This window comes from Spermophilus citellus (genome assembly GCF_964194105.1).
Source record: "Spermophilus citellus genome assembly, chromosome: 2".
NCBI classification, from domain to species: domain Eukaryota; kingdom Metazoa; phylum Chordata; class Mammalia; order Rodentia; family Sciuridae; genus Spermophilus; species Spermophilus citellus.
The window spans coordinates 247,251,587-247,276,845 of NC_138183.1; the positions used below are offsets into that span (position 1 = coordinate 247,251,587).

The following is a 25,259-nucleotide window of genomic DNA, read 5'->3' on the forward strand; positions in this document are numbered from 1 at the left end:
GCAACCCCCTCATTTTACACACGAGGGAGCGATCCAGATGAGGGGGAGGGAGAGGATGTGTCCTGTTTGTGCCAGGCCAAACAGGAAGTCGGCCTTCCAGGGCCTGCAGCACAGTTTCCAGTCCCACCGGGAACCTGGGATTGCTTCCCACAGCTCCTTTCTCCCTCCAACTCTTTCTGCCCTTCCAGAAACAGCCCAAGACTAGACGGATCCAACAAGCCCCCAGAACATGCGCACCAGTCTCCATCCCCGGGAGCCCGTTCCTGAGCCTCCACTGGACAAAGGTGACCCCCCCCCCATTGCATCGTGGATATTTCATGGTGACTCGTGCCATCATCGCATCTTAGTGCAATCCTATAATCATGAGGGAAAGGATGGTCGTGCCACCTTGCTGCACCTGTCCCAGTGGAGACAGCAGAGATCCAGAGAGAGCAGGAGGGTAACTGGAGGCAGTGCCTGTCCTGGTCCTGTCTCCATGCAGGCAGATGAGAAGCTCCCCCCGGGTGTGAGAGCCTCAACCAAAACCTCCTCCTACAGTCTGTACCCCAGAGATTCATGGGCTGGAAGCCTTGTCCCCAACGTAATGGCATTGAGAAGTGGCGGGACCTTTAAAAAGCAGGCCCTGGGGGGAGATGATTAGGTCATGGGGGCACCACCTTTATGAGCAAATTGATGTCTTTTCTGAGAGACTAAGTTGGTTCTCTTGATCTCAGACTGGGTTAGGTCTCATGGGAGTAATTAAGGTCTAAAGGGACTGGATTATTTACCTTGAGGAGTGCTATTATGAAGCAGGTCAGCCTCCCCTGTCCCTCCCTCCCTCGTGTACTCCCTCCCCACAAGTGCACTTCCCTTTTCTGCTTCTCCACCACTGTGCCACGGCATGAAGCCCTCATCAGAAGCCAAGCGGATGCTGACACCTTTCTAACCCCCAGAACCATGAGCCAAAATACACCTTTAAAAAAATAATAACTTATCCAGCCTCAGGTTATGTTATGATAGCAATGAAAACTGAACTAAGACACCTCCCAAGTTACAGTGAGTTACGGTGATTGTTAACATTGGCGGAGCATTTACTGTACACGAGGTGTTGTCCTAGACACTTCCTAAATATAGAACTCAGCTCAATGTCACCAAGTCCTCCAGAGCAGCCGCTGTCATTCTCCCATGTTAGAATGCTGATAGGAAGCCCAGGGAATGCTTGGCCAAGCGCCGTTAGCTCTGGAGCATCTTGAATGGGACACAAGTCACACACATCACCCTACTCCCACCCCAACATGGCCGCCAGACGCGCCTGGAGACCTGCTGTGGACCTCCACAGAGAACTCACACGATGCCCGGGCAGTTCAAGATGGCTCCAGTGGAACCTGTTGGGCTTCCCTCACAGCCATGAAAAAAGTTTCTCTGTAATCAAACTTAAGTCCTTAAAAACAGATCTGTGTGAAGACGAATTTTAAACAACAACAACAACAAATCAGAGTGGCACCAGGACAGGGAGAGCGTGGCACCTGGGTGATGTAAGCATGGGACCCCCTCCTCCTGTCACCCTCAGGATGGCTGCCCCCCCCATAGCCATTTCAGGGTGGCCTCGCCCCTCCCGCCTCATCTTCCACCTGCCACTCCCACCTCATCCTTCCCACGAGGCTCCACAGGCTGGGACCCCGGTCACCCTCCCCTCTGGCCTGTCTTCTCCTCTCGGCATGCGGGTCCCTCACTACACAACTCTTTTTCTGATGATGAAGGGTCTAGAAGGGCTGGTCCATGTACTGGAATCTACAAAGAAAGGCCCAGTGTGAAGGGGGGGAAGCCCCACCCCACTCCCTGGACACAGGCCTCCTGCCCCCCGCTGGCCGTACAAGCCTGGCTGTGGACATACCAGCTGCAGTGCAGCCCACCAGGGACGCCGAGCCCACCAGGGAGAGGTTCTCAGGAGCCTCCTCTGTCCTCCTCGGCTGGAGGTGTGGCAGCAGCAGGCGCTTGGCTCCAGACAGAGGTCCTGAGGGAGCTTGCAGCTCCAGGCCCCTCCACCCACCTGCCTGAGAACCTGGTAGCCCCTGGACGGTCCTTCCTTGGCAAACAGGGACAGTTCCACAGGAACTTGTATACATGAGACGGGGGTGAAGGGGACTTTTTCCACAAGCGGGGACCCAAACCAGCCCCCAACCCCACTGTCCCCAGCGATTCTCAGAGTCCGGAGTCGAACCCCATCTGGCCCACGCCAGGCCAGCGCTGGGCTGTTGCACTCTGTGGAGCGCCAGCCTCCCCCGCAGCTGGGCGGGTGCCCAGCCAAGGAAGCCAAGGAAGCCTGGGCCTCGGTGTTCAGGGTATTGTTCTCCCTTAGAAGAGGATCTCGAAAGCAGAAGGAAACTAGAAACCACCGCACAGTGAATCCCAGATTCTCTTTCTCTCTGCTCCGGCTGCCGGGACTAGGAGCAGGCCCCGCCCAGCACTTTTGGCCTTCCAGGACGGCCGTGCCAAGGGGAGGGGCTGCTCCCAGAGGGCTCCCCGTTCTTGATTTCCATGGCACCCTAGTCTTTCTCCAGCTAGGTGCTGATTTTGAGGGCAAAGATGCACCTGAAGCTTCGTTTCCACCTGGCACAAGTTCCAGGGTCTCCCGTGTTTGTTGACTGACTGACTGATTCCATGGGGAGGGGATGTGACCAGAGGAGAGCCACACACTTTCCCAAGCACTTCCCAGGTACAGACTCAAGGAATCCCCATTTAGCTTTCTGTTTAGAGAAAGATGCAGACACCAGACAGCCCAGGCAAGGAGCAGGAAGCAACTTTGATGGGAACAGAGGGATCCTGCTCCTCACTGGTTCCCAACCTCCCCGAAACCACCACAGACACACACAGAGCCCGGCTTAGCTCAAAGTCCTACCCCACCTGCCAGAAGAAGGGGGTGGCTTCAGAGAGAACTTTTCCTTTCTGAACTCGGACCCATGAGGCAGCCCCCATGTGAATGCCAGGAGAGGAGACCCACGGAGCAGGCATTAATCAGGCCAGCATAGCATCTGAGCATTCCTACCAAGAACTTTGCCTTAAAAATGCACTTTCTTTTTCTGTTGGTGCCATTATTCATTTAAACATAATGTTATGTTTTATGCCTCCTACGTAAGTAGACACCAGCCTCAAATGTTGTGGAATATTGAGCTCATATATCGAGTCAAACTTCTGTTTGCTTTTTGCTGCATCCATAGCTACCATCTGAATAAATAGAAGAGAAAGATTTGGCTGTCAGTCCTACTAGCTGGGCCCCATGCCATCATTCCCCAAAACAAAGGGGGAAAAGATGCCAGAAGTATGGAACAGGGGGAATGGTGACGTAAAGCACCATCCTAGGCCAGGTGTACTGGGCAGTCAGGCTCCTCCAGGGACGGGTGGCGGAAGGGCCAAGAAGGCATTTGGTTAATCTCCATGAGGAGCCAGCACACTTTATAACAGTGGGCAGGGAGCCTGGCATGCTGGCGCAGGCCTGTGATCCCAATGACGGGGGAGGCTGAGGCAGGAGGATCGCAAGTTAGAGACCATACACATCAACTTAGTGAGACCCTATCTCAAAAAATAAAAAGTGCTAGGGATGTGGTTTGGTGGTAAAGTGCCCCTGGGTTCAATCTTCAGGAACCCCCCCCAAAAAAAAAAAAAACAGTGAGCAGAGGATGGAGGTGAGCTGCCACTTCCCAACCCTCTGCAGATGAAGGCACAGACTTAGAGGAGGCCAAAGAACCCCAACTTGTAAGAACTAATCCTGAGCCCCAAGCCCTGTTTGCCCAAGTCATGGTTTATTCTCTCCAGCCTGCAGCCTATCCAGCTCCCCAGTACCTGCTGGGGCCAGGCTTCTTAAGTGACCTACACCCTGAGATTGTGTCCATAATAGCCCCACCCATGGCTGGGCACATGGCAGCTCCATCCATCTGGAAAGAAGACCCAAGCCCAGGGCTTTGTCTTTGGACTTCCTAGTGTAAAACTCTAAATGTGAGACCTCTTTGGGGGGTGGGTACAGGGGATTTAACCTGGGGGCATTTTACTACTGAGCCACATCCCCGGCCCTTTTTATTTTTATTTTTTAAATTTTGAGATAGGGTCTCATAAATTGCTTAGGGCCTTACTAAGTTGCTGGGGCTGGCTTTGAACTTGCAATCCTCCCAGCTCAGCTTCCTGAGTCACTGGAATTACAGGCCTGCACCACTTTACACAACCTAAATGTGGTTTATATCAGGATGTTACAAAGAGGAGGAGAAAGTCAAGATCATGGATTCAATCTCCAAATGAGCCAACCCATTTCACAAGCTGAGAGCAATCTCCATCCTGGCTGGGCTCACCATCCTGCCCTCCTGCCCTCCTGCCCTCCTGTCTGAGAAGGCATCTGAATCTTCTCAGAAAAGTCTTCCCATTGGTTACAATGACAGTCATCACCTTGGCAATTGATCTCTTTCAGGGGATGCAGGATCAACTAGCCTGTCTTGCTTCAAATCTTCACCCTCTCCCCTGCTGGCCCCTTTCTCAGCCGATACTCATCTTCAAGTCAGCCCCAAACTGAAAAGCTTTCCTGAGTCTACCTCCTGCGTCCAGTGACTGTCCCCCCTCCACTCTCACCTTCAACAGCGAACAGTCTTCGCCTCCTGAATGGCTCCCCATAATTCTGAAGAGCCTGCAGTCTGCAGTGAAGGTCAGCAACCCCATGGGAACCACCCTCTCAAGAGCCTCAGGTGGAGTCCACTGAGCATCAAGTCCGGAGGCTCCTTCTCAGCATTCATCCCACCTGCCCCGGCCCTGCATCAGTTAACCCAGCAGAAAGTCTCTCCTTGTGGGTGTGCCGACGGCCAGCACTGCTTCTCCACACCGTTCCCCTTCTTGGATGGCTAAATCTTTTTTGGTCAAGGACAGGAAAGAGGTTCTTTGATATCAGCAAGATGGGCACAGCCCCTGGTCCAAGAATTGTGGGATTTAAAGGAGATTAGCTGAGGTCTTCTACCGCCACCTGCACCCACCAGTAAGAAGGACATGAGCAGAATGTGTGTTCTGTGCTGCTTGCTATTTGCTGCTGTGGACTCAGCCACAGGAGAACGTAATGCCCAAAGCTGAGGGAAGGTGGAGGGGACCCCAGAGACATCGATGTGGACACTGCTGCTGGCATCCAAACTTCAAGAAAAAGAGTCCCTCTTATCTAAATCCCCACTGGACAGGTTTGCTGTTACTTGCAGCCAAAAGCATCCCCAGCTCTGTTAGCCACTGTGACCAAAATACCTGACAAGTACAACTTAGAGGAAGGAAAGCTTACTTGGGGCTCACAGTTTCAGACATTTAGTTTGTGGCTGGCCAATTCCAATTGCTCTGGGCCCAAGATGAGGCAGAACATCATGGAGGAAGGGCGTGATGAAGAATGCTGCTCGGATCATCCAGGAAGAAGGGAGAGAGTAATGAGCTAGAGACAAAATATAACCCCAAGGGCACACCCCCAGTGACCTGCTTCCTCCAGCCACACCCTACCTGCTCACAGTCACCATCTAGTACAGTTGTCCTCTCAACTGTTAAACCATCCAGTGGATTAAACCAGTGATTAGGTTACAGCTCTCATAATCTGATCATTTCACCTCTGAACATTTCTGAATTAACGTGTGAATTAATGCAAACAATAACACCAACCCACGTATCCTCTCCTCCCTTGGTTAGTGGCATCCTCCTTCTGTCCCTTATTCTCAGGTCTCCTTCACATCCCCTCTGCTCACACCTCACCTTCCCTCCCCTGGAGACCTTCCATAGCCTCCTGGTCTCTGGTCCCTTCCATCGGTTCTCTCTTGTGTCCCCTGTGGGGTCTGTCCCCACTCAGCTGCAGCAAAACTGAAACCAGAGAGGGAGGCAGGAGGCGACCTCAGAGAAGCAGCTGTGGAACAAAGCCAGGTAGGAACAGGGTCACCCAGACACGAGCCGAAGAGGCACCAGTGACAGAGAATCAGGTGCTCAGGCTGGTAACCACAGCAACCAGGGAGGGCACGGGGAAAAGGTGGAAACACACCCCCTTCTGCACCCTCCTCTGGCGAGAGTGGTTTTATGAGCTCAGTTTACTGGTGCCAACCCATGCAGTTTCAAAGGTACCACCCAGCACCTGGCTTGCCAGGGGACACCCTAAAATAGATAATAGAAACACAAATAACAATGACTAACACTTACTGAGCTCTTATAATGTTCCAGGCACTGTGCCAAATTTTATATATGTTCCCCCAATAAAAGAACCATATGCAGTAAATATTGCAGATGAGGACACTGAGGATTAGGGGGACTAAGGAGCAGTTATCAGCAATGGCTCAGGGTTGGACAGCTGGCTTGACTCAGCCCTGCTGCTGTGTGAACAGGCTCTGTGAACTCTCCTAGCCTCCCCTGTAAGTGGAATTAAATGACTCACGTTAAAGCATTTAGCTAATGCCTAGCACAAAGAAAGTGCTCAATATTGGGCATTGCCTTCACTGCTATTATGACTATGATTAGAACAAAGAATAGTTGTATAAAAATCTCCAGTGGCTCCCTCCTCCGTGCACGCAGGCCTGGCCATCAATCTACCCCAGCCACACTGTGCTGCTCACCATCTCCTGATGGCCCAGGCCTGTGTGTGCCTCCCATGCCTGGAACACCCTCCTCTTGCTCCTCCACCGGGAAGGAGAGAGGAAGTCATCAGCAGAGAGGTCCAAGAGCCACCAGGCTTATTGGACTTACCTGCTGAGATATATTCATCGTCTTTACATTCTGGACACTTTAGCACAGCACCAGACACTCAGTAGATGCTGACTTTGCAGTCAAAGTCAAAAGCTCATTACCTTTTATCTGTTTATATGGGGACTCACTGTTACCCAAGCTAGTTGCAAACTTTTTTTTTTTAATATTTATTTTATCTTTTGGCAGTGCTGGGGATGGAACTCAGGGCCTTGCACGTGCTAGGTAATCACTCTACCACTGAGCTACATCCCAGCCCTAACATTACAGTTTTCAATTTATTGTTTATTAGTGCCTTTTGATTATACATACTAGTATGATTCATTATGCCATTTTCATCTATACACATAGTTTTTTTTTTTTTTTTTTTTTTTGTGTGTGTGTGTGTGTGTGTGTGTGTGCCAGGAATTAAACTCAAGGGTGCTTAACCACTGAGCTATAACCCCAGCCCTTTTTATTTTTATTTTTTATTTTGAGACAGGGTCTCACTAAATTTCTTATAGCCTTGCTAAGTTGCTGAGGCTGGCTTTGAACCTGTGATCCTCCAGCTTCAGCCTCTCAAGCTGCTGGGATTACAGGCATGTGCCATCACACCTGGCCACATAACATAATTTGATCAATATCCTTCCCCAATCCCTTCCCCTTCCCTCTCCTTCCTTCTCCTGATCTACTCACTCAACTGATCTATAATCCATCTTAATATGAGCTAGCTGTATTTCCAGTGCTCAGTGGCTGCTGGCTACCACATTAGTTAGCATGGATCTTGATAAAGCCCTTTGCAGTAGTGATCCTTGTCTTTCATGCCATTCACAGAATAGCCCAATAAATAGTGCTACACCAAGAACTCTGTTCTTTTGTTGTTGTTCTTAGTTATACATGACAGGAGAACCTATTTTGATATATTTATACAAACCTGGAATATATCTTATACATTTGTGATAAACACAATGGCAGCTGGGTACAATAGTGCAGGCCTGCAATCCCAGCAACTCAGGAGGCTGAGGAAGGAGGATCGCAAGTTCCAGGTCAGCCTGGGCAACTTCATGAGACTGTCTCAAAATACAGAAATAAAAAAAAGGGAGGGTATAGCTCAGTGGTAGAGCATCTTTGGTTCAGTCCCTACTATTTGGGGTGGGTGAGAACCATCATGGCAAAGGTTGGTACAGACTCCAAGAAGAGCAAGCATCTTGGGCCTGCCCTTCCAGCAGGGGTTAGTGACTCCACCTCCACAGGCCAAGAACAGGCGTCAATCTCATCTCTTCTCCACCAAAACTTCAGAATAATCCTTATGGCAAGACTTCAGTTTAAAGAAAACCAACAACATAAGGAACATAAGCCCAGGGAAAAATGTATGGTCAGAACAAGGCTGCCCTCAGTCTGCTGCTCTTCCAGGGCCCTGCTCACCCCTGTCACTCACCCTGTGCCCATTCTGCCCTTCCCAGTCAACCACTGCAAAATTACTGCTAGTTAATTGCTTGGAATAGTTGCTTATTAACAGGATTCTCTCAAAGACCAAAAGCCACACTAGGTGTGGTGGCATACCCCTGCAATCCCAGCAACTCAGGAGGCTGAGGCAGATGCATCCCAAGTTCAAGGCCAGCCTCAGCAACTAAGCCAGACCCTCAGCAACTTAACAAGACTCTGTCTCAAAAAAAAAAAAAAAAAAGAAAAGAAAAGAAAAAGAAATTAAAAAGGACTGGGGATGTAGCACGGTGGTAGAGCCCATCTGGGTTCAATTCCTAGTACTTCCCCCACTCCAAAAAAAAAAAAAAAAAAAAAAAAAAGAACAAAAGTCTTTAGTTTAAGGAAATTAATCTCATGGGATAGATGTCACTTTGGGGACCTATGACAGAAAATTAGCAAAATATTCTCAAGAAGCCTGCCTGACAGATTATAAAGCCCACTCCAAAGAGAGTATCAATAATTACTGCAATTATTATATCATTATTATATAATAAAAGTATTTATCAAGTACTTCCTTCATGCCAAGTATTTCACCTTTGTGGTTTCATGTCACCCTCAGAACAATACTGTGTTATGCATGGCTTTATTATCCCCATTTCAGCAAGGGGCAGCCTGAGGCTAAGACAGTACACCTAGCGAGTGGGTGAGCCAGAGCTGAAGGCAGGCTGTCCCCATCTGGACTGAAGTCCTACCCACTGCATTGTCTGCTGTTATGATTCCATGTGTCAGGGGCTTGGGGAGATCTGTTCTATTCCTATGGTTTCTTACTAGCAGCTGTTTGGGGGTGGGAAGGGTTTGTAGGATCGGTCACCCAGTGATGGCCTCATTACAGCCTTCACGGTCAATGCCATATTTTAATCTCAGCCTCTGTCAAAGACTTCTCCTGGGGATGGAGTGCAGCAGGGGTCTTTAACAACCCCTAAACTCAGAGCTCTGAGCTTTTCCCAACCTCGTGCAATGGAACACGTGAGTGTGTAAAAGGTGTTTCAGCAATTTTTTGCAAGAATAATATGAAAACTCTATGCACATCTGCTGGCCAAGATGAAAAGTCCATTGTTCTGGGAACACCTCCAAACTCCATCCCTGACTACGCACTTCATTTCTGGAGGAGTAGATAGCAATACCCTGGCATGTCAGAAGGACTGCTTAGATAGTTTACCTGGCTCCACTTCATCCCATGATTCACACAGAGTTTCATCGATCCTTTCATCATTGTTTTTGCCCAGCTTGTCAACCACCTGCAAAATCACTGCTAGTTAATTTCTTGGAATAGCTGTTTATTAACACCCTGCTGGCCCTTGTGGATCCAGGATAATTTCTTCTATCTCATTCCAGGGGAAACCACCATATTCAGTACCATTTGGATGGGGGAAGTCAAGTGACTGGCAACAATGATAAGTAGCCACGATTTATGAGTACCTGCTGAATGCGTGGCCCAGGATAACTCAGGGATGAAGAAACTGAAGCTAGAAATACCCCCAAGAGACCAAGCTGGTCAATGCACAGGATTTGAACCCAAGATGAACTTGGTACTGAAGCACGGCCTTCCCATGTAGTGTCTGTAAGAACTGAGAGGGAGCTTTCAAGGGGTCTCAGTTCACCCAAAAGAGTGGGTGCAAAGGGGACTCTGGAAACCAGATTTGGGGTTTGAATTCTAGGTCTGGATTTTTGTGTACTGTGTGTCAAGGACACATCTCAATAGTGGGGCTGTGTCTACACACACTCTGCCATGTTCCAAGTCAGAAATTCTGAGTTCATCCTGAGGCTGCCCAGGAATTTGAAAAGAATTCCATCTTCAACCCCAGCACCCTCAGAATGACCATGAACAGAGAGATGACCAAAACCCAAACAATTTAAAGAAAACCACAGAATGTGAAAGAGAAGTTGAAGATGAAGGAACAGGATTGTTTCATAATGAAAGTTGGAACTTCTGGTCCTCATTCCAGCAATATCCTCACAGCACACACCCTTGGGACTCCTCCTTTAGCCAAAATTGAAGTGGGATGGGCAGCGAGGAGATACCAGATGGGCAGTACCGGAACCCGCAGCCTTTCGGGGCTCACGGGGGCAGACCTTCCAGGACAACAGGGAGAGCCACAGAGCAACTTCAGGAGGACACTTGGGGAGAAGAGAGTGGCAGGGAGGGGTGGAGAAGGAGCTGAGGGGGGCTTGGTACGTGACCTCTGCAAAGCTCACCATGGGACAGCGAACTAAAGTGCCTGTCCATGTTAGCTCTGGCGCTGTCCTTTAAAGTCTCCAGGAAGTGAAGGACCCACACCCTCCCGACCCAGATCTCTGCCAAAGGCTCGGATTTGTATTTCTTAAGAAAACGCATCAACTGGATCCACTAGAAGGCCTTGGATGGTCTGAAACCTACGCCAGGCCCTTATCAAATTGGCCCCCCGAATACTAAGTCTCCTGATCCACTGAGGAAAACGAAGGTTTCGTGAACCTGGAAGACTTGAGCCAGTTGGTTGGTCCAAATCCTGGCTCCCAGGCCTTGCCTTTCACTCTGGCCCCAAGCCCTGGGGGTGAGACTCGAGCTTCTTCTGGAGCCTCCATCTACTCTTCCACTCTGGAAGCTGCCAGGCTCCAGCACACCCCACCATCTGACTTTAATCCCAAACACACTGCCCTTGGGGCCTGGCTGGGTCCCTGGGCTGCCAGGGCAACCACAGCATTGCCCACTCCTCCCCTGGACATGCTTGGGCCCCACATTAGACTCTGGCTTCCCCAGGGAGGGCCTGTTAATTTGGCCCTTGTCATGGGTTGGATTGCGTCCCTCAAATTCATATGTTGACGCCCTGAGGCCTGATCCCTCAGAAGGTAACTGCATCGGGGGACAGGTCCCTTAAAGAGAGGATTAAGTTAAAATGAGGCGGTGGGAGTGGCCCCTAATCCAATCTGACAGGTTTTCCTTATGAGATGAGGACATTTGGACACAGAAAGAGATACCAGAGTTGCAGAAGCGCAGAGCAAAGACACAGCAAGGACACAGCAAGAATGTGGTCGCCTGCAAGCCCAGGAGAGGGGCCTGAGAAAAAACGGAGCCGCTGACACCTTGATCTTGAACTTCCAGCCTCCAGAACTTGAGAAAATACATTTCGGTTGTTGAAGCCACTCAGTCTGTGTTATTTTTGCTACGGCAGCCCTAGCAGACTAGAACATCACGGGCTTTGTCACTTTCTGTCACTAATAACAATGAAGGCTACCTTTACTACAGGACAGGCACCGTACTGAGCTGTTTGGGTGTTTATGTCATTCGATGCTCCCAACCTCCTGGGGAACATTAATACCTCGTTTTACATTTGGGAAAACTGAGGTTAAGAGAGGTTAATGACATGCCTAAGGTCACTCAGTTGATAAATGACGGAGATGGGATTCCAAACCAGGTAAGCTGGCTCCAGAGCCCATGCTCCCGGCTACCAGAGACATTTGTGGCACCGTGGTCCCTGGAAGGCCACACTCCACCCAGGCCCTCAGGCTGATGGGATGAGCTTGACGGATTCTCCCAGGCCAGTTGTGCAGCTCAGCCCCATCCTTCCAGGCTGCTACTCCTGGAACCTCCGTGGTGGCATGTCACCCCAGGAGCCCACTAACCTCATGTCCTGCAGCCAGGCTGTGCTGCTGGTGGCACAGTCATCCAGTGCTCGGGAGCAGGGACAACAATTGCACTTCATAGCCTCCAGCGGAGTCTGGTGCAGGAGGTGTAGGTAGCCATCATTCCTTTGCTCTCCTCCTGAGGGACACCTCTGGTTCTCTGTCCTTTGTCAACAGGGACGAGCCCAGCAAGTAAGCCCTCTCCAGTTGACCACCTGACCTCCAGGAGCTCTTAGACCTATCCTTATAACCAAGTGCCCTGGAGGACTCGAGTTCATTCACTGATTCATTTTAGGAAAGGTTTCACTTATAAGCAACAGAACCGACAACTGCCCACCTGGCCACTGCCTCGCCCCCTGACTGTCCTGCTGGATGGTCAGCGCTACAGTGGGCCTCCAAGATGGCTCTTCCTGTACAGTAGAAAGCAGGGTGGTTCTGAGACAGGAAGGCCTGGTGGAAGCTGGAGTGGACACTCACTTCTTGCAACTAACACACCCTCCTCGAGGCATCCTGCCAGAATATGCCAAGTCACCCCTTATAATGAACAAAGCCAAGCTTTGTACACACTGAATGACTTTGGAGAGTGGGAGGAGGGGGAGAGGCTGGCTGGTGCTCGTGTTATAGCTCTCATTTCATTCCACTGTGCACTGGGGCCAGATGGTCCCCTCACTGCAGTACAAGCCCCCTGAGGCAGGTTCTGGTTCTGTTTCACCCACAGCCTCTCTCACAGGGTCTCTAGGGATATAATACATGAATCATCAACACAAGACTCCCCTGAGGGCTTCTTAAATGTCGACTTCTAGTCCTTAACGAATCTATCCACTGAATCAGTCTCTCTAGGGTGCATTTATCCAGTACCCCAGCTGAATCTGAGGCCCTTATCCTGCTGGTTCCCTTATTTACCTCTGGCCTGTCCCACTGAGGAAGCCAGCCATGCCCTGAAGCCACCACCTGTCCTGGTTTAGACTAAGGGGTTTCCTGGGACATGGGACTTTCAATGCTAAAACCAGAACAGTCCAGGGCAAACTGGGTTGGCTGGTCAACCCAGCGCATTTCAAAATCCTCAGCAAGGGCAAGGAGCAGGGGTTCCCAAGCTCCTAAGTAGGAATCATCTCCAAAGCTCTCATGGTGATAATTGTAAGACACAAGTGTTCTCAGAGGGCGTGGCTGATGATCTGGGATTTCGCAACATTTCAAATGAAAAAAATAAAATCAGACCACAGGAACTGACTCAGGGGCACTGAACATGGGTCCAGCTTCCCCCGCCTGTCCCCTGCCCCAAACCTATAGTCACCACCCTACACAGAGAGCAGCAAATGCCTACCCTGAGCTGACTATGCCCTGGGGGAGGAAGGGAGGCCTTGAGAATCATGGGGTGTTGGAACCAGAAAGTCTCTTTGAGATCTCACACAGTCCTGACCCCCGTCAGTGCTCTACCACTGAGCTACATGCCCAGCCCTGTCACTTTTCACTTAAATAGCTTTGAATTACACAAAATAATTAAGAATTTGTTATTTTTGTTATATCTTTTTTTTTTTTTTTTTGGACTGGGAATTAAACCCAGAGACGCTTGACCACTGATCTACATTCCCAGCCCTTTTAATTTTTTTTTATTTTATTTTGAGACAGGGCCTCCCTAAGTTGCTGAGGCTGGCCTCAAACTTGCCATCCTCATGCCTCAGCCTCCAGATTCTCTGGAATTACAGGTATGCACCACATGCCCAGCCATATATATATACATACACACACACACACACACACACACACACACACACATATATGTATATATCTTTATATTTTTAGAGGGTAGTGAGATAAGAGCAAAAGACCAGACCCTGAGCTTTGGAAAGCAGAGGTAGGCATGATAGAATTTTAATGGAGGGAGATTAAGGAAAGAAGAAAAGACCCTGGGGCATTGGAGACAGGGTGGTCTAGGGTGTCCTGGAGGGGAGCTGTCCGTAAGGTGGAAGAACTGGACTCCAAATCGCCTTTTTAAGTAAATGAAGAGGAAATCTAAACTTCGTTTAATCCAGACATCGCCACTTTTCATACTGGATCCTAAGAGACGGGCAATGCCCAAGGATTTTAGAACTAATTCCTCAAAAGTATTTTGAGTCCTCCAGAATTGAGAATTCAAAAATATTACCTCCAAGTTATAGTCCATGACAAAATGGGAACAATCTTCCAGGAATTGATGTCTCTGTGGTTGGCCCAGAAAAAGCCTGGCTATGCGGAAACCTCGGGGGAGTGAGTGAGTCACTTTATGGAGTAGAATTTCCTGAACAGCCAAAGGTGAAACCCTTGCACAAAGGACACTTAAACTTTTAAATAGAAGTCTTTCTAAAATGGCCTCTCGGGCCCTGCATTCTAAGAGCACCGGGACACCATTTCAGCAATCCCATGTAAAGGTGACACCTGTCAAGTCAGGATCTGACCCCGAGAACTGTCCCTCTGCCAGTCCACCTGTGCCTCTTTTCCACCCTCCCCACCCTTGGTCTCTGGTCTGCCATCTCAGCCCCCCTCATTAATGAAGTTATTCAAAGCTCAATGCCAGGCCCCAGGGACCAGCAGTTTCCTGTCCCCTTAAAGCTGTAACACTGGAAACTACTGAGACAAGTCCCAGACCCAGGCTGCAAATAATTGCTTTTGAGGCAGGACACTTTCCTGTATGCGTTTTACGAAGTCCTCCCACCCTCTGCGGCAGCCCACACAGGTCATTGCCACGTGTTTTTATGCTAAAACTGTTTTACAGGTTGGATGAGCTTCATGAGAGTGTGACCGACAGAGAGTCGGAGGCTGACTTGGACCAGCCGTTCTAACTCTGGACCCACATGCGTACTCTGCTACTTCTTGAATGGCCTACTCCAGTTTAAGTCGTATTTATCTGACATCCACCAAGAGAATGAGCAGAAGGAGTAAAAGCGGATGACCTGGTTACAAAGAGTTTGACAACAGGACTAGGCCTGTGCGATTGTTTGTCGCAGTGCTGGGGATGGACCCCAGCCCTGTGATTGCCAACAGCGCCTGGTGGGAGAAGTGGAAGATAAGGATAAAGGCGTTGTTTATTGACTAGCTCTGTTTTCATCCTCAAGACTCCAGGAATGTGTTTCTAATAATGTATCCATTTTAGCCATATTTCAGAACAACAAACAGAGCCTCTGTTCCAACCAGTTAATTATAACAGGATGTCAGCCGCTCAGCTCTGCAGAAAGCACACACCATCGGGCTGACGGGCTGGCTGCTATCGCTTGTCATCTAGACCACAGATCTCACGTAGCCACCCAGTACCCCCTGGGAAATGCTGCGGCCTCTTTGCCCCTCTCCAAGCAGACCACTCCATGCCTTCTCTGTGCTCCAGCCTCCCTCCTCCTCCTTACTTTCTGTTTCTAATCTCGCCCCTTATGTCACCAAGAGAATAGAGACAAGATCTAGAGCTACCTCTCTTTCCTTCTAACAAAGCTTTCACCTCCCTGCACCACGGGGCTGGTTGGGACTGAAGGAGCGAACTCCCTGTCTTAACGTCGAACATTCAGTGCTAAACCTGGGCTCTGCCTGCTCCATCCCCAGGGAGGTGCACAGGATCTTCCCCCTTCTCCCCAGTTCCCAGGCTGCAGGTCCTGCACCTTCCTCTCTTCGGCATCCTCCCTCTCCCAACAAAATCATTGCCCCCAGGCAGGCAGATAAGATCTAACATCCTCCATCTTGAAGAATAAAAAATATTCCCCTCACTCCCACTTTTCTCTGCTCTTCCCAACCCATTCCTCAGCTTTTCATGGCAAAGCTCTGTCTGTCCAGAATTCTCTTCTTGTCTGCGATTCTTAGTCAAATCTTCCACTCAAGCTTCCATCCCCTTGGAGCCAATAAAACATCTGATGTCAAGACCACCCACACTGCCAAATCCCAGAGGAATTTGGAGGATCCATCACATCCAATCTGTGGTGCGGGATCCAGACCCTTAAACTTTCACATCTCAATGGTTAAAGACCAAGGAGAAAGAAGATAAAAATGAATGACTAGAAAAATAAGCAAGTGCAATTAGCTAGAAGAGTTCCCCACCCCCCCCACCCCGGGTGGTTAACCCCTGAGTCATAGCTCCAGACCTCCTGTGGGTTTGTTTTTTTTTTTTTGTTTGTTTGTTTGTTTGGGTTTTTTTAGGTGTAGATGGACACAACACAATGCCTTTATTTTTATGTGGTGCTGAGGATTGAACCTGGGTCCCGGCCCCGCCAGTGCTAGGGGAGCACTCTACCGCTGAGCCACAATCCCACCCCCGTCTTGTGGTTTTTATTTTGAGACAGGGTCTTGCTAAATTACTTAGGGCCTCTCTAAGTTGCTGAAGCTGGCTTCGAAATCATTCTCCTGCCTCAGCCTCCTGAGTCACTGGGATTACAGGCTTGTACCACCATGCCCGACTAAAAGAGAAGATTTTTTAATGTTCCCAGCACAAAGAAATGTAAATGTTTGAGCCAGTGAATATGCTAGTTACCCTTTTATCATTATACACTGTCCACGTATATCACTGTACCCTATGAATAATTACTATGCACCAATAAAAATTTGTTTGTGGTACTGGGGATTGAACCCAGAAATGTTTTATCATGGACTTGCATCTTCAGACCTTTTTATTTTTTGAGACAGGGTCTCACTAAGTTGCCCAGGGTGGACTTAAACTTGCAGTCCTCCTTCCTCAGCCTCCCAAGTCACTGAGAGAATACAGGCATATGCCATCATGCCCAGTAGGCTAAAATAAATAAATAAATAAATAAAGGAAACTAAGTACCTGTTTGAATGATAGGACAATGTCAAATTGCTATAAAATTTGCAGAACACCTACTCTGTTTTAATGACGTATCCACTCATTAAAGTGGACAGACTCAATCCAGGACCCACTCTTTGAGGAATAGCCCTCCCAATTCCATGCTTTCCTGCATTTCCTTTTTACCACCTTTGCTGTTCCTTTTCTGTCCTCTCTGCCACATCCTTTTCTTTTTTCTGGCTCCAAACTGTCAGAGGGCCATATGGGCCAGTTCTTGGCTCTCAGCTCTTGTGTTACTCCATGTCCTCCCTAGTTGATGCCAACCAGCCTCGTGACTATAAAAACCACCTGCTAAGGACCCTTGCAATAGGTGTCCCCCAAAGAGACACACTGAAGTGCTAATTCACATTGCTTGTGCATGTGACCTCATCTGAAATAGGGTCTTTGCAGATGGGATCAAGATGAGGTCATACAGGATTAGAGTGGATCCTAATCCAATGACTTATCTTCAGAGAAGACAGACAAAGATAGTCATATGAAGACAAGGCAGAAATTGGAATCAATACAGCTATAAGCCAAGGAATGTCAGGGATTGCCAGCAACCATCAGAAGCTAGGAAGAGACAAGGAAGAACTGATTCTTCCCAAGGCCCTACTAACACCTTGATTTTGGACTTGTACCCTCCAGAGCTACCGGAAGAGTAAATTTCCTTTGTTTTAAGCCAGTCAGCCAGTGATGATCTGTTACAGCAGCCCTAAGAAACTTATACAACCTCCAATTTCTATTTCTAGCCTCGGCTATTCCCCCGCACACCAGTTTAGACACATCCTGCTTTGCTCTTGATGTCTCCGTCAGCTGCCTGTTAAGGATCTCAAACTTAACATGTCCAAAATGAAATTTGATTTTTCTTACCAGAACCTCCTCTCCTCATTTCCCCCAACTCAGTAAACGGCAAGACCACTCAGACAGATGTTCAGGCTATAAATTTGGAAATCATCTTTGATTTCTCTCTCACCCTGATCCCATATATCCACCCCATCAGCTCCTGGGTCACGATACTTCCTCCTCCTCTGCCAATGGTCGTCATGTTTCACCTCTCTAGAATATTCCAGGAAGGAAAGAACTTGGTCTTGCTCATTGTCATCTGTAGGGTCTGGGGCATGATGGGAGTTTCATAAACACTTGTTAGATGGCTGAAGCAAAACTTTACTGACTCAAGCCAAGCAGGTGGCACACACCTGCAATCCCAGCAACTCAAGAGGTTGAGGCAGGAGGATCCCAAGTTCAAGGCCCATCTCAGCAACTTACTGAGGCCCTATCTTTAAAAAATAAATAAATAAATAAAGGTTAAGGGTGTAGCTCAGTGGTAAAGTGCCCTTGGGTTCAATTCCCAGTACTGCAAAGAAGGAAAAAGAAAAAAAAGAAGACACTTGATTCAAACACTCCCCTAATCAAGAATTTATGATCACTTAAACACAGGTTACTAAGCAAATTAACAGTATAAGGTAAGGAAGCATATTAACTATGTAGGATAATAATAAGCTGCTAACAAACATGCCTGTTAATTATGAATCATTTATATGCTTATTTTGGTCCCCAAGTATTTTTTTTATAAAGACCTAGTCTAGCTGGGCATGGTGGCACACACCTGTAATCCAAACAGCTTGAGAGGCTGAGGCAGGAGAATCGCAGGTTCAAAGCCAGTCTCAGCAACTTAGCAAGACCCTGTCTCAAAAATCTATATTTTAAAAAAGGGCTGGGGAGGTGGCTCAGTGGTTAAGCACCCCTGAGTTCAATCCCCGGTACTAAATAAATAAATAACCTGGTCTACTTCAAGGTTGTGCATAGCCTAGATCATCCCTTGCAGCCTACTCCACATTTAAAGCATGTCTTTGAAAGTAACATAGATATTCTAGAATTCAAACTCTTGTAGTAGTCTCATCATGTGTGAGGCACTGGGTTCAATTCTCAACACTGCGTATAAATAAATTAATTAAATAAATGTCCACCAACAAAAGAGTTGTTGTAATGATTATAACACATGTAAAGATTTTTTTTAAAAGTGTATCCTGTAAACATCTTAAGTTCTTGGTGTTTCTATTCTCCACTGCAGATTCCCAAAATGCATCTCAAAACAGCCAAGCCTTCTGCTCTCCCAGTGCTTTCTGCTCTCCTAGTCTTGTCCACTTCTCGTCCACTTCTCATGCGGAAGCCACAGTTCTCAGAGTCCTTTCGGACTTGCCAAAAAGGCTCAAGTGATGTGGGAGACCAATCTTACACGTGACTGGGTCACACTCCCCGGCTGGGTGCTGAGGCGCTCAGTCACAGAAATGTGGTCATGTCTTGTGCATGGGTGTGTCTTGCTACAGCCCCGTGGGTGAAGCTATGCTCACCTGTTCCTTCATAACCCCTTGCCCTGTTCAGGATAGAATCTTCCATGGAAGTGCCTTGTGTGTCCCCTTCTCTTACTGTGCCCTTGGGTGTGGCCTACTCAGGTGTCAGTCAACCTGCTGACAGTGGACATCATGAAGATAGACTCAGCCCCCTGAAACCTGACCCCTTGTCTCATCTGAATAGCTTCTCCTCAATAAAAGGGGTCAGCACGTGCTCTCGCTCTCTCTCTTTCTGCAGACCCTTAAGGTCAGAGGAGCCGTCACAGCAACCCCAAAGAAAAAGGTATTTGTGTCTCTTGTGTAGTTATTTCGTGCAGCCCAGTTATCCCAGTTCATCTGACCCCTGAGCCTTTTAGTCATGAACAGAAACCCGGCAAAGTGACCCAAAGAAATCAGGTTAGAAGCTTGTGATTGGTTTGGAAAAGACAGATGGACACTCTCTCAGACAGTTGCCAACATCCCCTGGTTAAACTTGAAAGCAACACTATATACTCAGTGGCTCAAGTTTGCCATTTGCCCAGTTGAGTTGTCAGATATGGTTTACTCCTTTGAAGATTAGTCCAGCTCACAAAGCATTTCCTGCAGCCTTATCTCAGATCACACCACAGTGTTGGTGTCAAAGACTCCCAGTTGTACGGGGATTTTATACACCTGAGCACACCACAGCAAGAGCTGGAGTTAAGGGGTACAAAGGCAAATGTATGTGCATGCACGAGAGTAAAGGATAGGTAATTCCATGAAGGAGAGAGTTGTGACGACAGAGAAGGTGACAACATTTGAATTCACAAAGTGGACAAGACTGGGAGAGCAGAAAGCAGGGTTCACCCCCGTCTGGGTACACCACTGTAATCCAAAGACAACTTGGAAAAAACCTCACGGGGTTGAAAGAATAACTCTCCCAACTAGAACTCTGGTTCCTAGCTACCAAAATCACAAAAGTTGAGAGTTTAACAACTCATCATCAGGTGTGGTAGTGCACACCTGCAATCCCAGTGACTCGGGAGGCTGAGGCAGGAGGACCACAAGTTCAAAGCCAACCAGGTCAGTTTAGGCCCTAAGCAACTTTAAACAAAATAAGAAATTAAAAGGACTGGGTGTAGCTCGGTGGCAGAGCACCTTCTTTGTCTTGCAACCACAGAATGATGATGGTGTGCTGATTAAAGAACCTAAGGGGTGGTCACCCAGAAAGGCAAGATTAATAAGTCTGTGAATGACTGTTTGCCTCAGATCATTATCACCAGCCTTCAACTCTCCCCCCCCTCCCCCCCCAGGACTGAGGATGGAACCCAGGCCCTTGCACGTGCGAGGCAAGTACTCTCCAGCTGAACCACATCCCTACCTCATTTTATTCTTTAATTTGAGACAGGGTCTCGCTAGGTTGCCCAGTCTGCCCTTGAACTTGCTGGCCTCCTGCGTCACTGGGTTTATAGATGTGTGCCACCACACCCAGCCCATCCTTTTTTCCTGCAGAAAAGAAACAAAGCTTCTAAACAACCAAATTGTTCACAGTAACCCTGGCTTACCCAGCTGGTGAATTCCAACCATAAACAGATAATAAAGGATCCTGGGCCTGCTGCCATCCCTCCCGACCTGAGCCCCCCTCCCTGCTGGACAGACCAGTTGCCTCGTCCACCTGTGGTCAACCTCTGCAAACTGAAAGAGCTTCAGGTTTTATTTACACCTATATCCAAAAGGATCCAAGGAAGGACTCTTGTCCAGCAAAAGCTTTGCCCTTCTGCAGCTGCAGAGATAAAGACAGAGACGCCGGCACCGGGGCCATGTGGAAGCCACAGTTCTCAGAGTTCTTTCTGACTTGCCCAAAAGGCTCCAGCGACCCTAAAGCAGAGTTTCTCAGCAGGCCCATTTTTTATATTTAGGTCCAGAGGATTTTTTTCCTGTGGGAAGCTGTTCTCACCATTATATGGTGACCATCGAAACTGTATTCAGGCATTACAGGGATACTACCCTGGTTGAGAACCACTGACCAGAAGATGAAGAATAGAGAGAACCCCAGTGTGAGCTGAATGTTGGGGGCTCACAAGGCGGGCACAGTGGGGTGGGGTCATGAAGACTTGGTGCCCAAAGCACCAGGGAGGCTGGTGGTCTCATGGTTCGGGAGATGGAGAGTCCTGTGATGACCCAGCCTGGGGTTTCTCCAAGACTCTCCTTTGGGGAAGAGAAAACATTAGTAGCTCTAAATCAGACGCACGCCAGTAATCCCAGGGGCTCAGGAAGCTGAGGCAGGAGGATGGCAAGTCCACCACCAGCCTGGACAATTTAGCAAGACCCTGTCTCAAAATGAAAAATAAAATTAAAAGAGTTGGGGATGTGGCTCAGTGGTTAAGTGCTCTGCTTCCTATTGTGGGAGAGTCTTGGAATCTGAAAATGTTTCCAAGCTCTCAGAATCTTCCAGTTCAGTAGTTGGCTTTCAAACTTCCTGATGATATTAGCCATGCATCTTGGTTCAAATGTATATATAAATACAACCCAGGGATTTTATATAATATATAAAATCCCTGGTACAAAAACAGAAACAGAAACAAAAAAATCCAGGGCTCGGGTTGTGGCTCAGTGGAAGAGCGCTCGCCTAGCATGTGTGGGCACTAGGTTCAATACTCAGCACCACTTAGAAATAAATAAAGTGGAGTCATTGTGTCCATCTACAACTAAAGAAAAATATTTTTTAAAAAAATCTAGGCTGGGATTGTGACTCAAAGGTAGAGCACTCACCTAGCATATGTGAGGCACTGGGTTCGATCCTCAGCACCACATAAAAATGAAAAAATAAACATATTGTGTCCACCTGTAACTAAAAAAGTAAATATTAAAAAAATCCAGGGATGGGGAGCCCAAATGGATAAAAAGGTCTGGGGATGTAAGTGGCAGAGTGCTTACCTAACCTATACAAGGCCCTGGGTTCAATTTCTAGTTCTGAAACCCAAAGTTTAGATCTATCTCTATACCCTCAGGAAAAATACCTTCAAGAAAAATATCAAGGACCTCATGAGGTTAAAAAGCATCTTACATTTAATGTTTGGGTTTTTTTTGTTTTAGTTGTCAATGGGCCTTTATTTAGCTTATTTATATGTAGAGCTAAGAATCGAACCCTGTGCCTCATACATGCTAGGCAAGCGTCTTCCACTGAGCTACAACCCCAGCCCACATTTAAATTTTTAAGAAAGAGAGAAAACCTCTCATTTTCATTTCTTTTTTTTTTTTTAAAGTGGGAGGAATACTAGAGATTGAACTGTACTTAACCACTCAGCTTAACCACTGAGCCACATCCCCAGCCCTTTTTATTTGTTTTATTTTGAGACAGGGTCTCACTAGGCTGATGAGAGTCTTGCAAAATTGGCCAGGCTGGCCTTGAATTTGCAATCCTCCTGCATCAGCCTCCTGAGTCTTGAAATTTCAGGAGAGTGCCACCACACCTGGCCAGTTGGGGCCATTTTGACAATAATAACATGGATGCCAACGGCTCTTTATCTGACAGCTTTGGTAGGGTCCCAGCCTCCTGCAAACCGCCCCCCCCAACGCCTCAAATACACACACACGTACATATACATATACACACTTATATACAATACACATATACACATACATGCTCGCATGTGCAAATATGCACACATTGATGCACACACACATATAGATTAAGACATACACTACATAACACACTTAGTCCTAGAAGTCTTAAACAGCTGTCCACGTCCTTCTAAGCAGAACCAGTCTGCTCCCATGAAGGAACTACTGTGGTTTTCTCCTCAGCATCCCCCCCATCACCCGCAAGGGTCACTGGCAACACCCCCACTGCTTGCTGAGCTTCCTGAAGACCCCACCTGCCTCCAGGAGTCCAACCAGCCTAACCTTCAGCTGCTGGATTCCAGCCAGGTATGGCTGGCCACTGCCTGCAAGGTGCTGCTGCCCTGCTGGGCACTGCTGGGTGCCCCAGGCACTGCGTCACCATTCTTGTGTACAAGGGGCCAAAGCCACACCGTGTTCTCACATCCCCAATGCAAAAAGGACATCCTGTCGTCTGTGCTCAGGAGGCAACACACTGCTTTCTCTGTTCTGGCCAACAGGTACAGAAGCATCATTTCTTGGTCCATTTGCCTCCCAGCAACTTCAGTGAAAATCCCTTCCAGATTACAATGCACAGCTGCCCGTGTCCACGGGACTCGAGAGTGAAATCTCAGGGACATAAATGGAGGGTCCTTCATCAGGCATCAAGAACACACCTGTCAAGGACTGAGACCAACGGGGGTGGCCTGGATCTTTCTTAAGGAATTTGTCTGCCAGAAACCCTTTCTCTCCCCTAAGCAACTTGACCTTCAGCAACTGTTCCACTCCCTGCAAGATCCACCTGAACCCAGCGGAGGCTGCAGCATGGGCTCACGCTGGCCCAGTGACCACCCCCACACACGTGCCTACCCCCCACTCACACTCCAGAAGCTGTCTGAGCTCAGGGGCTAGAGGCCTGCTCCCTTTGCTCCTCTCCATTACAGTACTATGAAATAGAAGAAGCCAGGGTGGATCCACCGCCACCAGAACTTCTCTGAGTTATAACAAATAGCATTTACTGGAAGCCTCGACTGGGCCGAGCCCTGTTATGCACGCCCCAGCTCCCCGTTCAGTGGCAGGCAGGAGAAAGGGGCACCGAGAAGAAAAAAGGAGCTGAGGAAAAGGGAGCATGAATAAAGAGAGATGAGACAAGTAGGCGTGGTGGGGCACATCTGTAAACCCTGCAGCTCTGGAGGCTGGGGCAAGAGGATCACAAGTTCGAGGCCAGCGTCAGCCACTTAGTCAGGACCCAAGAAACTTAGTGAGACCCTGTCTCAAAATAAAAAGTAGAAAGGGCTGGGCATTAGTTCAGTAGCAAAGCACCCCTGGGCTTAGTCCCCAGTACCAAATAAAATAAATAAATAAAAGAGAGAGATGAGGGCCCTGGGTCAGGGGTTGGCTCCTCCTCACACTGGCCTGTGACCCACTACTCACAGTGTCCTTCCACCCTGAGCTCTCGGGCCTCAGCCGACACCCCACCACTAAGCAGTACCTGCCAGAACCCAACCCCCCACCCAGGGCCCTCCATCTCCTCTACCCTAACCTCCTTCCTGCCTCCAGCCCACACCCCACTCATCCCAGCCTCAGGGCCTGCGCCAGGACAGCATTTTCCTCATTCCCCTCCTAACCCCTGCCATAATTTCTCAGAGAACGGTCCAGACCCAGCGTGAGGATGACCAGAAGCCCTTGTTTAAAATTCAATGACAGTGAAATAAGCCAGACACCAAATGAGCAAATGCCCTGTGATTTCACCTACTGAGGTTGCTAGAGGAGTCAAAAGCACAGACACAGAACCAAGAAGGGCGGTGCCAGGGCCGGGGAGGCGAAGGCAGGGTTTCAGCCAGGAATGATGAAAAAGTTCTGGGGACGGATGCAGTGAGCCACGCACGACACAAACGTGCAGAATGCCACGGAACTGCGTGCCGCCTGCACACCTCAAGAGGCCTAACATGGCTAATTCTGTTAGGCATGTTTTACCATTTTTTTTTTTTCAACTATGACCAAATCAGAATCTTGGAGCTGGAATCCAGAAGTGCACTTTTTTTTTTTCTTTGCAGTGCTGAGCATTAAATCCAGGCACACTCTACCACCAAGCTACATTCCCGGCCCTTTCTTAAATTTATTTATTTATTTTTTTTTTTTTTAGCTTTTATTTTGAGACAGATTCTTTAAACAGCCCAGTCTGGCCTCCAACTTGCGATCCTCCTGCCTCAGCCTCTTGAGTGGCTGGGGTCACAGGCTTGCGTCACTGTAGGCCAGAAACCTACATTTTTAACCAGCTCCCCAGTGGTTTTTATGCACCCTATTTATAAGAACTGAGATTTCCCCCCCTCCTTTTTTTTTCCCCCAGAGACACAGACAAAGGTTTGTTTAGGAGAGCAGAGGCACCCTCAAGGGAGAATGTGAGCCATCTAGAGAGAGAGAGAGAAACTTTGGACGTAGAGTAAGGAATACACACTCAGAGAATGCGGGCCATCTCCTGAGGGGGAGGCAGTAACTTGTTGGTGTGGGGGTTCACATTTGCACAGGACAGTTGCTGGGGCTGGACTAGAGGTGGAGTCAGCGTGGAGCTGCACAATTCCACACCAGTTTTCCTGCTGGCTCATTGCCTCCTGTCTTTTTTTTTTTTTTTTTTTTTTTGCAGGTAAAGGCATGGTGAAGGGCACGGGCTAAGGACAGGGGCTGAGTGGCTCGCTGAGGCTTGATTTGCATTTCAAAACTTCATGGGCATTTCCTGCAAAGAATTCAGACTTGCTACCACTTAATGGGTTTGCAACTTCAGC

At 48.5% G+C, this 25,259-nt stretch overlaps 2 protein-coding genes across 3 annotated transcripts in view; both read right to left on the reverse strand.

Annotated features, from left to right (window-relative positions):
* Nucleotides 1-25,259, reverse strand: part of AHNAK (AHNAK nucleoprotein) — a 97,527-nt gene that overhangs the window by 6,705 nt on the left and 65,563 nt on the right. Inside the window, exon 6 of one of the 2 annotated variants that reach the window (XM_081281291.1) lies at nt 20,249-20,382. The exons of the other annotated variant lie outside the window; for it this stretch is intronic. Coding sequence (XP_081137417.1) covers nt 20,264-20,382 — 119 coding nt within the window. The 3' untranslated portion in view covers nt 20,249-20,263. Of the gene's footprint in view, nt 1-20,248; nt 20,383-25,259 lie in introns of those variants that run through there. 2 annotated transcript variants of the gene reach the window in all.
* Nucleotides 425-11,849, reverse strand: LOC308635084 (uncharacterized protein; the record flags this gene model as incomplete). Its single annotated transcript, XM_081269339.1, has 3 exons — nt 425-1,401; nt 1,624-2,780; nt 11,770-11,849. 2 exons carry the CDS (start codon nt 11,847-11,849, stop codon nt 1,712-1,714), a joined length of 1,149 nt encoding a protein of 382 aa, XP_081125465.1. The 3' UTR covers nt 425-1,401; nt 1,624-1,711.